The sequence below is a fragment of the Leptonychotes weddellii genome, chromosome 16 (assembly GCF_054177405.1).
Source record: "Leptonychotes weddellii isolate Sample4059 chromosome 16, ASM5417740v2, whole genome shotgun sequence".
NCBI classification, from domain to species: domain Eukaryota; kingdom Metazoa; phylum Chordata; class Mammalia; order Carnivora; family Phocidae; genus Leptonychotes; species Leptonychotes weddellii.
In genome coordinates, this window is record NC_138384.1 from 23,703,448 (window position 1) to 23,718,729 (window position 15,282).

General features: G+C 44.2%; 1 protein-coding gene and 2 long non-coding RNA genes across 3 annotated transcripts in view; 2 read left to right on the plus strand and 1 right to left on the minus strand.

Moving 5' to 3' along the window:
• Positions 1-12,687, plus strand: part of GOT2 (glutamic-oxaloacetic transaminase 2) — a 28,042-nt gene extending 15,355 nt beyond the window's left edge. Inside the window, exons 3-10 of the mRNA XM_006732807.3 lie at positions 287-415; positions 2,915-2,974; positions 3,501-3,662; positions 3,897-4,001; positions 5,375-5,525; positions 6,214-6,379; positions 10,735-10,885; positions 11,447-12,687. Coding sequence (XP_006732870.1) covers positions 287-415; positions 2,915-2,974; positions 3,501-3,662; positions 3,897-4,001; positions 5,375-5,525; positions 6,214-6,379; positions 10,735-10,885; positions 11,447-11,569 — 1,047 coding nt within the window. The 3' untranslated portion in view covers positions 11,570-12,687. The remainder of the gene's footprint in view (positions 1-286; positions 416-2,914; positions 2,975-3,500; positions 3,663-3,896; positions 4,002-5,374; positions 5,526-6,213; positions 6,380-10,734; positions 10,886-11,446) is intronic.
• Positions 7,809-10,318, plus strand: LOC145717545 (uncharacterized). Its single transcript, XR_014140840.1, has 2 exons — positions 7,809-8,081; positions 8,286-10,318. It is a non-coding gene; the product is annotated as an uncharacterized LOC145717545 (long non-coding RNA).
• LOC145717546 (uncharacterized) lies at positions 10,055-10,704 on the minus strand. Its single transcript, XR_014140841.1, has 2 exons — positions 10,545-10,704; positions 10,055-10,323 (listed from the first exon to the last, which is right to left on the minus strand). It is a non-coding gene; the product is annotated as an uncharacterized LOC145717546 (long non-coding RNA).
• Positions 12,688-15,282: the final 2,595 nt, after the last annotated feature.

Genomic DNA, 15,282 nt, shown 5'->3' on the forward strand with positions numbered 1-15,282 from the left:
TTCTACGGTATAAAATACCAACTCTTTTTTACTGTAGGTTTTTGTTTTTGTTTTTTTGGGGGGTATGTATTTTCAAGTTTTTATTTAAATTCCAGTTAACATACAGTGTCATATTAGTTTCAGGTATAGCACTTACCCTTTTTCTTGGACAGTATTTCCAAATAAAAACAAGGCTTTACTTCCTTTGTATTTAATATATAAACTGAATTTATAAAACATTAAATACTAATCATAGTAATTCCAGGTAAGGAGAAGAAACTAGGCAGATACCTTTTCTCTTGTCTAGGCAGAGGCCCAGATTGCTGCAAAAAATTTGGACAAAGAGTACCTGCCCATCGCGGGACTTGCTGACTTTTGTAAGGCATCTGCAGAGCTAGCCCTGGGTGAGAACAACGAAGTGTTGAAAAGTAGCCGGGTAAGCAGAGCACACTCTGGCATCATACAGAGTCTGTTTTTAAATTTAACACTTTAAACAAATTTGAAATAATTTAAATAAATAAAAAAAGATACATCACTTTGTGTGTGATGATTATTTTGAGGTGACTGCACTATTGCTAATATCTCTTCTTTAGAAAGTAAGCTGGCACTTATTAAATAAAGGATTTCATGTAACACCCATGGTAAAAATGTAGCAGTAATCCTGAAAATGGAATAGTAATTTGACTGAAGAGTTGACACTGCTCTGTGTGCTTATGTTCATTTTATACTGAATATGCTTTAGAAATGCCAAACTAGGGGCTCCTGGGTGGCTCAGTCGTTAAACATCTGCCTTCGGCTCGGGTCATGGTTGCAGGGTCCTGGGATCGAGCCCTACGTCGGGCTCCCTGCTCAGTGGGGAGCCTGCTTCTCCCTCCCCTCTGCCTCTTCCTTCTACTCGTGCTCTCCCTCTCTCTCTCAAATGAATAAATAGATCTTTAAAAAGAAGAAGAAGAAATGCCAAACTATGCCCAGTTTTAGGCCTATAATTAGCCGCTACCCTCATGTTCTCGGCTTCCAGCTTGGATGGAGGAAACACACAGGCAGGGCTCTTAGGGCCAGGACCAGTCTGGCACTCCTCTGCTGCCCCTTCATGGCCAGTTTGGACATTAAAAGAGAGCAGACTATGCTCCCTTTTGCTGCCTCCCTCGTCTCTCAGTTCCAGAGAGCATCGTGCAGCCACGAGGGAGAAGCACACCTGTCTCCTAGTGTATCCTCCTTCCGTCTCCCTGGGGGCCCTCTTATTGTAGAAGAAAGATGGCACTGAACACAGACTTTGCACAAGCAGATGGCTGTGTGCACCCACAGAGTATGCACAGCCTCAGCACTTAGAGTAGAAGAGGAGTAGCGCTGGGCAGGCGGATGCTTCCAGGCCAGTGAACAGCCCAGTGACCTGTGGCCTCGGGCACTATAGTTTACTTTCCTTTGAAACAAATGTGTTTATTAATGGATACATTCGTATGTTTAAACATCTATTTTTCTGGGTAAGTCTGGAGAAAAACATACAAAGTAGCAGAACTAAGCCAACATTTCTCCCCTTCCTCCCCCAAGACCAGAATAAATACAGTTTATTCATAAGGCTGGTCTAAGTCCACGTTAGTTCATTAACTCAAGAGAAAAGCATACAACCTCCACCACAGGGTGAGACAATAGTGATCTTAATCCATGGTTTGATTGATATCCGAACAATCAACCACTTATTAACCCCTCATGGAAGCTTCCATATTTTTCTGCAATTTTTGCTTAGCTCTATCTAGCTAAAATAACAACAGCTTGTTCATAAATTGCTGTGCCTTTGTGGATTATTAGTATTATCAGATCCACAGTTAGGTTTGTTTGGTTTTTGTTGTTTTTTTAAGTAATCTCTTCACCCAACGTGGGGCCCGAACTCACAACCCCAGGATCAAGAGCCCCATGCTCTACCGAGCCAGCCTGGTGCCCCCGCAGTTAGGTTTTTATTTCTGTCACAGCAAAGTTTGCAGGGACAAACTTTGGTAAAGAGTTTGTTAGGTTCCCCCCATTTCTTCTACTGCCCTTCAGGGCAGAAAATAGGTTTATGTTTCAGAGACCTTAAATTTCTATGGTGCCTTAAAAAAAATCTGTGGTTTCTTATTCCTTAAAGTTGACTGATTTGAAGAAACAGATTTACCTCAGGCACCTTCCTATTACTCAAAAGATAATGTTTTCATGGGGCGCCTGGGTGGCTCAGTTGGTTAAGCGACTGCCTTCAGCTCAGGTCATGATCCTGGAGTCCCGGGATCGAGTCCCGCATTGGCTCCCTGCTCAGCGGGGAGTCTGCTTCTCCGAGCTCTGACCCTCCCCCCTCTCGTGCTCTCTCTCTCTCTCATTCTCTCTCTCAAATAAATAAATAAAATCTTTAAAAAAAAAAAAGATAATGTTTTCAGACTATGGAAACTCGCAAAGTGGAACTTCTGAGCCTTTAAAATGTAGCGATCCTTATTATTCTAATAATAATAAGTTGACTTGCTTTTCAAGGAACTTTGATGTTCAGAGACTCATTCAATTTTGTATAATTCTGGAATAATATTTTAGTGTACTGACTGTTCTTAGTGTCTTTTTTTCTCTGTATAAATCAGCTCTCTCTCATGTGGGGGAAGAGGTTGTATCCTGAATGTTCCTCCTGCAATATGGTATGATACTGATAACAAGCCGTGAGGAGTTAGCTTCTCCGTCAGCAAAGGTGTGGGAAACTGAAGAGATGGCTCTTTTGAGAACTCACGAGGAGAGGCAGTCTGTCTCTTAGCAAATGGGGAAATGAAACAATAGTGCTGTTCTCTCGTTTCTGAATACCGTTTGGAAGGTTGTCTTCAGCTTCTGAAGAAGGAAGAGCTCTGCTCTGTGGGCTTGGCCTCCGTTCTGTTCGTTGTGGGCCTGTAGAGAGTGTCCCACCTCACTGACCGTGCTGTCTCTCCTTCAGTATGTCACCGTGCAGACCATTTCTGGAACTGGGGCCTTGAGGATCGGAGCCAGTTTTCTGGTGAGTCTGAAAACTCCTGCAGGAAAGAGCTGTAAGACAGTCTGTAAGTTGAGGATGGTGGCGTTTCCTATTGCATGTGTGTTTGCTGACAACTTTCCACAAAGTTGGAAGAGTTCCTGTTCTCTGATAAACGGAGTCGGGGGTAAGAAAAATGAAAATACTTAGAAGAAATTACAAGGAAGATAGAATGATGATAATAATAAATCTAATTTATTGAGCACCTGTCTGTCACTACCAGCTTTTGTTTTAACTCATTTAATTCTTTATGAAGGAGGCTCGCTTACCGCCATTTTACAAATGAAGAAAGTGAGGCCCAGACAGGCCCTTGGCTACACAGCGAATTTACTTGTCAGAGCTTAGATTCCAACTCACGCAGTCTTGCTGCTGCGTCGTTACTATCTCTCATTCATAAAGATAAGCTGAGTTTCAATAGAGGAAAATGTCTTCCTCAGTAAAATATATCAGCTCTTTTTTTTTCCCCCTCTTCCTTCTTCACTTTTCCATTCCCTTTCATCCCGTTTTTTAGCAAAGATTTTTTAAGTTCAGCCGAGATGTCTTTCTGCCCAAGCCGTCCTGGGGAAATCACACGCCGATCTTCAGGGATGCTGGCATGCAGCTGCATGGTTACCGATACTATGAGCCCAAGACGTGCGGCTTTGATTTCACAGGTGCCATAGAGGACATTTCGGTAAGTGTGACTTTCAGGGCAAGGGGGTGAAGGGACAGGAAGCAAACCTCCTTGTGGAGATGTGATGCCTCCCAGCTGGGTGTCAATATCTGACTTAAAATACTGGGGATGAACTAATTTCCAGATCTCAGGTTATCTTTGTTACTGATCCAAAATAGTGAGCCTGTGGCATTTCAGGTAAGTTATCGCCTTCAGAGCTGCAAAGTCACCTATCTTTTGGTTGTCTCTTTTTAGAAAATGCCACAGCAAAGCGTTCTTCTCCTGCATGCCTGTGCCCACAATCCCACGGGAGTGGACCCCCGTCCTGAGCAGTGGAAGGAAATAGCAACAGTGGTGAAGGTAAGGAGAGTGAGCTGACTGGCGACAGTTTGTGTTCAGTAACTGGCCATAGATGCTTAACTGGGCAAGGTCTTAACAATGAGAATTAATTACCCTTGAGCCCACATTGTTAAGTTGTCAGGAAAGAGCTGCTTATTTGCGTAATTAGCAGTTTGGGATTGTTTTGTTTTTGTTTTTTAAGATTTTTGTTTATTTGAGGGGGGAAGCACACGCACATGCATACAAGTGAGGGCAGAGGAAGGGAGAGAATCTCAAGCAGACTCTGCTGAGCGCAGAACCCAATACGGGGCTCAATCCCACAACCCCAAGATCACGACCAGAGCCAAAATCAAGAGTCAGTCGCTTAACTGACTGAGCCGCCCAGGCGCCCTGCCTAATTAGCAGTTCTTAAGTGGTGGTACATGAGCAGCTTGAAAATAATTTCTGTTCTTCAGCCTGGATGCTGGGTGTAGGGAATTCTGAGGAACCTTGTCATTGGCTAGCCTGTACAGTGGGCATCCACTGGCCACAGGGTGTCTCTCATTGGCACCTACATTTGCCCTGGCCAGGATTACTTGTTCGTCCTTTATACACTTTGTCATGTCTCCTGTCCTGGCCTATTTCCTTGGCATGGCCATTATCATTCACAGGGTCAGCTGTCAGAGAAGGCACTAGTCAAAATTTCCAAGGGAGCAGGGGCGCCTGTCTGGCTTAGTTGGTAAAGCATGTGACTCATGATCTCAGGGTTATGAGTTCAAGCCCCACGTTGGAGGTAGAGTTTACTTAAAAAAAAAAAATTCCAACAGAGGAAAATACTCCTGTTGCCTTGTACCCCCATTTTCACTTCTTTTGATTTCCCTTTCTTTACATTCTATCAAACATAAGATGCAAACAGAATAAAACAGAGGGGAAAAAAGAGAGAAAGAGCATTCAGAGAGCACTTTGAAGATGAGATGGTTCTCATGAGTCCTGGGTATGAGACTGCCAGAGTTACATTAGCCCCAGAAAAGACTGATGTTGGTCCTGTATTGACTGGACCAGAGTAATTACCCAGACTCCTTTGGGCCTGAAAAGAGCTTCCTGTTTGATCAAGCAGCTTTCTGGGAAGATTGAAATTAAGAGTATCTTTTCTTCTCAAGGGACCATATCCACCAAAGTAAAAAAATATATATGACGATGTCTTAACTCAAGGAAAATTAAACCTCTCGAGGCAATCCGGGCCCCATTGACTGGAGGGTTGGAATACATGGGACGGATCAAGATCTTCAACAGTGGCAACACTGGGGGAGAAAACTGTTGACTCTGTGTGAGGCAGACATCGTCCCAATAAGCACAGGCAAGCATGTGGAGCTTCTTGACTGCCTAAAGCTTTGCTCTTCTCTTTTCCTTCCCAGAAAAACAATCTCTTCGCATTCTTTGACATGGCCTACCAAGGTTTTGCCAGTGGTGATGGTAACAGGGATGCCTGGGCCGTACGCCACTTCATCGAACAGGGCATTAATGTTTGCCTCTGCCAATCCTATGCCAAGAACATGGGCTTATACGGTGAGCTAAAGGACCCAGTGCGTGATGTGTGTGTGCTGATAAGATTGAAGAAGTTCTGGAAGAGGATGCCACAGCGATACCAATTTGGGGGGTGGGGTGTATGCTCTGTGTGTGTGTGTGTGTGTGTGTTACCCAGAGAAGAAAGACAGGTAACATGGATTTTACTGATCTCAGTCACATCTTTCATGTCTCTGAACTCCTCCAGCAGGGAAAACTAATGACTGCTTCTGTAAATAAGAAGTGACTGCTCCACAAGCCAAGAAGATGGATATGATTAAAAAAAAAAAAAGACCTTTGAGTCCTCGAACTTCCTGCTGTTTCTAGATTAACCACACTGGTTGTTGAAAGCTTTTAATTTGTAACAGATATTTTTGTGGCACTTTTTTTTTTTTTTTTAAGATATTTTATTTATTTATTTGACAGAGACAGCGAGAGAGGGAACACAAGCAGGGAAAGAGGGGGAGGGAGAAGCAGGCTTCCCACGGAGCAGGGAGCCCGATGCGGGACTTGATCCCAGGACCCTGGGATCATGACCTGAGCCGAAGGCAGACGCTTAACAACAGCCACCCAGGCGCCCCCTTTTGTGGCACTTCTGGTGGAAGCATAACATCTAGCAAATTGAATCATGATTTGCTTTAGCATGTTAGATTGGAAAACTGAAAGACGAGATCCATGTGTGTCTTTCCAGGTGAGCGTGTGGGAGCCTTCACTGTGGTCTGCAAAGATGCTGATGAAGCCAAAAGGGTGGAGTCACAGTTGAAGATCTTGATCCGTCCCATGTATTCCAACCCTCCAGTCAATGGGGCCCGGATTGCCTCGACCATCCTGACCAGCCCTGACCTGCGAAAACAATGGTAAAAGCGCATTGTGGCTCCCCTGCCATCTGCCTTTCCCACCACCGATCTTTCCAAGCTCGTTTATAATCGGCAAGTAGTAACATACAGTATCACCCAGCTTCCATATGTGGAAGGGGAGGAGGGGAGAGAGGAATGTGCATTTTGGTAGCCCTTTCAGATACATTGGAGACAAACGTAATTCAGAAACGCAGGGGTTTTTTATTCCATTATCTCCACGCTAAGTAAAACCTCCCCTCTCCTCAACTGAGGTTCAAATTGAAGTAACTTACATAGGAAAGCTTTTTTAAGAACATCGTATTTTTGGTTCTTATCCCAATAATAGCTACCATTGAATCACTGTTTCTGCTTATTTTTTACTTTTATTAGCCTTACCACCTGAATCTCTTGGCACCTGTGCTCTAACTTAGTGTTACTCAGTCTCTTGGACCATAGTCCACAAAGACAGATATTTTGTATCATGACCCTGAACACACATTACCTATAAACATATATGCAACTGAAACTATTGTCAAAAACTCAATACTTAGGCTTCATGTGTTCCAATATTTTCTAAATGTCAGTTGCATCCAACTACCTTGAGTATATGAGCTACTAACGGGTCATGCCGCACAATTTAGAAAACTTGCTCTAGATCAAAGATTGGCAGACTGTTCTGTGGGTCAAGCCTAGTCTGCCCCTTATTCTTAAAAAGTTTTACTGGGACACAGCCACACCCATTTCTGATGACTTATGTCGTGGCTGCTCTTGTGCCATATGGCAGATTCTAGTAGTTGTGACAGAGAGCAAATGGCCCACAAAACCTAACACATTTGTAATTTAGCCCTTTATAAAAAGTTTGCCATGTTAACTGTACTGGAACTTTAAAAAAAGTTTTTAAATAAAAATTTGAAAATGAAAAGTTTACCAACCCCTGCTCTATACAATTCAAAGTTAATAAAAAGCCAAGATGCCCATGAACAATGTGATTTGTCAGACAAGAGTTTGTCTTTGTAGCTGGTTAATTGAGAGGCTAGATCCCTGAGCAGCTTCTCGGGGATTGTCTGTTGTTTGTAAGGAACTTTATCTGCAGCCCCCCAACTTATCACACGACTGCTATTCTTTCTACCTTAAATTATTCCTGTGAAACATTGAAGTGAGTCTGGTTCATGGTAGTTCTTTTTAGTTAAATATATCCATGCAAGGTCTACCAAAAAACTGACTACTTTTTAATTTATAATTTTTCCCATTATAAAATTAATGTGGGGCGCCTGGGTGGCTCAGTTGGTTAAACGACTGCCTTCGGCTCAGGTCATGATCCTGGAGTCCCTGGATCGAGTTCCACATCGGGCTCCCTGCTCAGCGGGGAGTCTGCTTCTCCCTCTGACCCTCCCCACTCTCATGTGCTCGCTCTCATTCTCTCTCTCTCAAATAAAAATAAATAAAATCTTTAAAAAAAAAATAAACTTAAAAAAATTAATGTGTAAGTACATTTCAGAAAGTTTGGGAGAGGGGGAAAAAATTAACTGTAAATCCAGTCATTATAACCCACCTTTTGTCTTTGTTCACTATTTTCCATCATGGTAACATACTATATACCTTACTCCTATATATGTATGTTGTAGGTTTGGTTTTGTTTTTGTCTCTTAGCATCATACTAAGCTTTTTATTTATTTATTTATTTTACTTCCTATTTGTAAGTGGTTTTTTATATTTCCTAACAGTTATCAAGATATTCTTTTTTTTTTTTAAGATTTATTTATTCATTTGAGAGAGCGAGCATGAGAGAGAGTACATGAGAGGGGGGAGGGTCAGAGGGAGAAGCAGGCTCCTCGCCGAGCAGGGAGCCCGATGCGGGACTCGATCCCGGGACTCCAGAATCATGATCTGAGCCGAAGGCAGTTGCTTAACCAACTGAGCCACCCAGGCGCCCAAGATATTCTTTTTAATGTGTGCACTTCAGTACACCTTTGAAGTCTGTCATGTACAAAGATAGCAGAGGTACTGTGCTAGATGAGTGAGGCATTTCTACCTGTGGAGAGTTTATAATCCGGTGAGAAAGGTACACGTACGGCATTGACACAAGAGACCAAGAATAAAGGTGGACCAAAGGAAGGGCTATTGATTCTAGTGGGGAATAAAGGACGATATAATGAAGACAGCAGCCTGTGAGCTGTGCCTTGAAGAGAGAAGAATGCCTTTCCCCCAAAGGGAATGAAGAGTAAAGGAGAACCGGACAGAGCTGTGCATGAGGACAGGCGCAGGAGCACGATGTGCCTTCTCTAGGACGTGCTTCGAAAGTCCCAGGTAGTTCTTGTGGCCTCGACTCTGAGTGGGAGGAGGATAGAGAAGGCAGCAAAGCTGGGAAGTTGGGAGCAGATGATGAAGCACCTTCACCAATATCATGAGAAGTCAGAACTTCATTCTATGGGCACCAAAGAGCGTGGAAGGGCTTTGCTGGAGTTGCCCTGGATCTAGCTGTGGTCATAGCCTCCATGCTTTTAGGACCCCAGCCTGAAAGTAAATGGAGCTGGACAGATGGGACCATAGGAAATTTTTTTTTTTTTAAAGACTTAATTTATTTATTTGACAGAGAGACAGCAAGAGAGGGAACACAAGCAGGGGTGTGGCAAAGGGAGAAGCAGGCTTCCCGGTGAGCAGGGAGCCCAATGCGGGGCTCAATCCCAGGACCCTGGGATCATGACCTGAGCCGAAGGCAGACACTTAACGACTGAGCCACCCAGGTGCCCCGGGACCATAGGAAATTTAAAATCAAATGTCATCCCTAGAGGGGTCAGGAGCTCTAGCTCCAGCCAGGAATCACACTGCTAGTGAAGTGTTGCCAGTTTTTTCCAGAGAGGACAAATCCATGTTTTTATGTGCAAATGCCCAATTTTAAATGTTTACCTGAGTCAAATAAAAATAACTAAGACTAATTTTGTTTGACTTCTAATTGGCAGTCGTGACCCGTTGTAACTGTGTATGACATCATCATAGATGGTTTAAGAACATGAACACATTAGAACAGGGAGGTAAACTATAAATGTTTTTACAGTCGTCTAGTTGGGCAAGAATTTCCCCTAGAGCCATAGGTACAGAATGGGAAGAGGAGATTCTAAGGAAGGCAGTGATTATGTCCAGAATCGAGTGAGCCATGTGTATCAGAGGACTGCCTTCAGCCACCAGATAGAACTGACCCTCTCTTCCTGGGGCTTTCAACACAGCACTGTTCTGTTGGTTCTTACATTGTCCTGCCTTATTCCATAGTTGGTGGTTTACACGTTTGTTGCTAGTGTCAGTTGTAAGATTTAAAGGCAAGGACCATGTCTGAACTCTCCCTTCTCACCACCTAGCACATGGCTTGGCACATCATAGGTTCCCAATGCACTGTCTTAACTGCAAAAGCAGGAGTGTGTATTCCTTCCATGTTAAAAATAAGGTCATAGTTTACTATTTAAAACACAGCTTTTGGGACGCTTAGGTGGCTCAGTCAGTTAAGTGTCTGCCTTCGGCTCAGGTCATGATGCTGGGCTCCCAGGATTGAGCCCCACTTCGGGGCTCCTTCCCCCACTCATGCTTGCTCTCTTTCCCCCTCTCTCAAATAAATAAAATATTTAAAAAATAAAACAGAACTTTTGCTCCCTGCATAAAGGATGGAGAGCCTTAGCCTTCCTAGATTTGAGTCATTCATCCATCTTTTTTTTTTTTTTAATTCATTTATTTCAGAGAGAGAGAGCACGGGGTGGAGGTAGGGCAGAGGGAGAGGGAGAATCCCAGTGGTCTCCATGCTGAGTACAGAGCCCGACACAGGGCTCGATCCCACAACCCCAAGATCATGACCTGAGCTGAAATGAAGAATCGGATGCTTGACCAACTGAGCAACCCATGTGCCCCCTCATCTTTCTTAGTAACTCCATTACGTTAATCATTAGGTGCCTAATCAAAATAGTGTTCTGATAGGGCGCCTGGGTGGCTCAGTCGGTTAAGCGACTGCCTTCGGCTCAGGTCGTGATCCTGGAGTCCCTGGATCGAGTCCCGCATCGGGCTCCCTGCTCGGCGGGGAGTCTGCTTCTCCCTCTGACCCTCCCCCCTCTCATGTGCTCTCTCTCATTCTCTCTCTCTCAAATAAATAAATAAAATCTTTAAAAAAATAAAAATAAAAAAAAATAGTGTTCTGATAGAAAACAATGCTGTAAAATAGCTTTTCACTTCTTGAACCAGCGACAGCATCTGACTTGGGCTAGGACAGAGAATTAAGGCACACTAGGGGAATACTCAAGGAAGGTAAAATTGCTGTGAGCTGCAGCTTATCTGTGGTGCTTGTCCAGAATTGAGCTGCATCCCAGGGGCTTTTTTTACTGTTTCTTGTTTTACAGGTTGCAGGAAGTAAAAGGCATGGCCGACCGCATCATTAGCATGCGAACTCAGCTGGTCTCCAACCTCAAGAAGGAGGGCTCCTCCCACAACTGGCAGCACATCACTGACCAGATTGGCATGTTCTGTTTCACAGGACTAACGCCCGAGCAGGTGAGTGGGCTCCGATTTCTCCTCAGCTGACCGATTGATCAGTCCTCGTAAACTAGAATTCCTCACAGATCCCCTACCTATTCAGATTACCCTTAAAACAGTCATTTTGGAGCCCTGTTAGGTAAAGGAAGAGGGTAGCATTCATTTTGTTTTGTTATTAGTTGTTTCCCTGTCTGTGTCGCCCATGAGGTTGCAAATCGCTGAAAAGCAGAGCGTGTTTTGGTCTTTCTTCAGACTACTGCTGCTTCTCTGAAGAGATACCAGAACAAGCAGGAGCCTGAATACTGATAGGAGACATAGCTGAGCTGTTCCGTAGCTGGATTCTGGATCTGTTTTTTCCTACAAATGCTGGATCTAAGATTTGTTTTCACCTGTTCACACCTCAGAATTCCTCATCTGACTTTAAGATGGTTTTTTATCCTTCTCTCTATGCTAGCCCACCAAATTCTGGGAATAGGGTTTAAGCGAGAAAATAAGAGTTTCTGTTATTTTCCTGTTTTACCGCCTGGGCTGGGCAAATCCCCCCGCCTAGAACACGCTCCTGTACTCTCCTCTCTGCAGGTGGAGAGGCTGACCAAGGAGTTCTCCATCTACATGACAAAGGACGGCCGCATCTCTGTGGCAGGGGTCACCTCTGGCAACGTGGGCTACCTTGCCCATGCCATTCACCAGGTCACCAAGTAATTTCCCTGGCGGGAGGAACCAGAGACAACCTTCCTGCCTATGGCCCCTGCTGTTGTGAGATTCACACGGAGAGAGAAGGAGGGTGGATGGTGGTGAGCAGGTCCTTTCTTTCAACCACAGTACACAATACTCAACCACTGAATGTGTTTCACAGAAAAGAACATGTAGTGAAATAGGGCAGAGGCATCCGTGGCAGGTGTCTGAAACTTTGTGGCTCAAAACCGAACTCCTGCTCATCCTTTAACCTCAGCTATTCCAAAAGAGTTTACATGTACAAGAAAGACATAGCCCCAAAACCATGTTGATCATGCCATTGCAATATTTCAGAAGCTTTAACTGCAGCATCTTATGGTGTTGGGGCACTTCTAGATCCAGCATGAGAACAGCACCTGCAAGAGGTGTTGTGGGAAGAGCTCGTTCTAACATTGACAGGCAGCCTTGTGTTTGTCCTCCCGCGATCGAGCAAGCTTATCAACAGACCTCGTTACAGAAATCATGTTTCGTGAAAACCAGCAAGTCTGCTGCCACTACAGTGAGGAAAATAAAAAGATGCTGTTTCCTGTCTTATTTAAGGAAAAAAAAAAAAACGTTCTTCTTTTCAATACTTTCAGGCATTTTAATGTTCCTCTCTTTTCCCTTATCATTGCTGTTCTTTTCCTTGGGCACAGAGATCTATAACTAGCCTACATTTTCATCCTGTGCTACTGCTTGATTGACCACCTGCCCCATGCTCTAGGCTTTCCTTATTTAAAGAACCAAGAAGATAATTTCCTACTCCTCCCGTACCCTCACCTTTCTCATCAGAGAATAGCAGAGAGTAGGTAACGGCACTTGAGTTCAGCATCGTCTTCAGTGATTGATTGTCTGCTGTCGGGATGTCGCCTCTGCCCGGTTGGATCCATTCATTCAGTACGGTTGTGCGGTCTCTCTTCTCACACCATGAGCGCAATGCAGGGCAGAACCAGACAAGCGGACCTCTGCACTTCGGTTTTAACCTCTGTGTGCTGCCAGCTGGGCTCAGGCTTCACCCTTTGGAAAGCTAACCACCATCTGCTCCAATCATGTAGACTTCTTGGCAGCCTGGTTTCTCTGCTAAAATAAAGTTACCGTAGACCCCACCACTGTCTACTATGTTCTTCTTTAATGGGAGGAAAGGCTAGGAGTGGCCGTATGTCCCAGAAGCCTGCAGGCCTATTCAGCTGCCCGTAAGCCAGTAGGCGTGTGAGCTGTTCCGAATGTAAACAAAAGCCACATCTTCGTCTTTGTCTTGCCATTCGGCTTGTCCAGTCCAGCAGTGTTGAAAATGTGGGTATAATCCTTTGGACTCTGGCAGACAAGTGGAATACCTCGAAGGAAACTGTAGCTAGAGCAGGGATGAAGAAGCGGAGGGGCAGTGACGACTTGAGGTGTCTACAGGAGCCAAGTAGGTAATAGAAGCAAACAGTGAATGTAAAGTAAAAAAGGGATGTGAAATAGATAGATCATGACTGGTGAGCAGCCTTCATCCTCAGTGTTGGGGAGTGGTAGGGAAGTGACAGCACCAAGAGAATCGAAGTTCAGGGTTTCAGGTCTTAAGTTGTGGTTTTTTTGGTTTTTAAGATTTTATTTATTTGACAGGAGCGGCAGACAGAGGGAGAAGCAGGCTTCCCACTGAGCAGGGAGCCAGATGCGGGGCTCGATCTCAGGACCCTGGGACCATGACCTGAGCTGAAGGCAGACACTTAACCAACTGAGCCACACAGGCGCCCCAGGTCTTAAGTTTTTTTAAATAAAATGGAAATCCTGGTTTTTATGGGAGGTCTGTTGATGCTTAAAAGTTGGCAACTAATTCAGTTGTTTTAAAATGATTTGCTAGCAAGATGCAAACAGTAGTTTGCCAGTGTGCAACCTTTAACACGAAGTCATGTGCTGTCAGCAGACATCTAGCAGGGGCACCTGCTTAGCATCAGTCCTCCCAAGGTTATTCTGTCCCCTTGTGCTTAGTGCTAGGAACCATTCGAGATGGGCCAGCTACTGACCAGACAGACAGTGGAACAGGACTCAGGCCCAGAGCCCATCCACAGTGTTTTGACATTTCGGGGGAAAGAAGAAAGTGACCTCTTGTTTCTCTTAGCTCCCTGAGGGTCACGGTGCACAGGGCATTCCTGACCCTTGGTTCTTCTGTGTTCCTGTTGCCAATGGAAATACCAAGGTGGTAAAAGGAAGTGAATGGACCAGATCTCGGGGTGTCTTTGGAAATATCTTAAAAGGAAAAGCAATAAATAATATCAACTGATCCATAAAGGGACTGACTGCTAAGTCTCCTTGTCTGGAGCCAAAAGGTTGAAAGTTGGCTGCCAAGACCTCAACCAAAAAAGGAACTTAACCACCCTGCTGACTTGTTATTTTTAAACACATGTATTACCAGCACACTCTGGACCAAGTCCCATTCCTCACTGAAAACAGAGCTGGTGGGTATGAACCTGATGCTTCTCTCTACTGTTCAGACTGTTAGCTTCACCCCTTCCTAGTTTCTTAGTCAGGCTCTAAGATGTTAATGTTCTTGCCCATGATGGAGGAGGTGGTTTGCCTACTCAGAAGAGTCATGCCTTTGTTCTGTTATAATTTAAGGTATAATAGTTCCCAAATCTGAATTGATTTTTTTTTAAGATCTTATTTATTTATTTGACAGAGTGCAGAAGCAGGCAAAGCGGCAGGCAGAGGGAGAGGGAGAAGGAGACTTCCCACTGAGCAGGGAGCCTGACGTGGGACTCAATCCCAGGACCCTGGGATCATGACCTGAGCCGAAGGCAGACACTTAACCGACTGAGCCACCCAGGCATCCCTCCTTGGAAAAAAAAAAAATTTTTTTTAAAGATTTTATTCACTTATTTATTTGAGAGAGCGAGAATGAGAGAGAAAGAGAGCACACATGAGAGGGGGGAGAATCAGAGGGAGAAGCAGACTCCCTGCTGAACAGGGAGCCCGATGTGGGACTCAATCCCTGGACTCCAGGATCATGACCCAAGCCGAAGGCAGTCGCTTAACCAACTGAGCCACCCAGGCACCCGAAAAAAAACTTTTAAACTCTTTCCTTACTTCTAGGCTTGGGAATTTGGGGGATTTTTTTGATTTTTGTTTTTAATTTTGGGGGCTTTCAGAAATTACTAGTTTACTTTTTTTTTTAAGATTTTATTTATTTATTTGTCAGAGAGAGAGCACAAGCAGGGGCAGGCAAAGTGAGAAGCAAGTTCCCCACTGAGCAGGAAGCCTGATGCCGGACTCAGATCCCAGGACCCTGAGATCATGACCTGAGCCGAAGGCAGAGGCTTAACCAACTGAGAGACCCAGCCATCCCACTAGTTTACCTTTATATCCAGTAACTGAAAGACCAACTTTTTCAAAACAACAATCTTATTAAAAAATGTTGAGATTAGTACTGCAAATCACATATCTGATAAGGGACTTGTATACAGAATATATAAAGAACCAGTACAAATCAGTAATACAAAGACAACCTGCTTAATAACTGGAAAAGGGGTCTGAATAGACATTTCTCCAGAAAAGACATACTAATGGCCAATAAGCACATGAAAAGTTGCTAACAGCAGGGAAATGCAAATCAAAACCACAATGAGAATCTTTTCATACCCACTAGGATGGGTATAAGGAAAAAGAGAAGACACCCAGGGATATCAAGTATATGGAGAAATTGGGAACTTATACACTGCTCA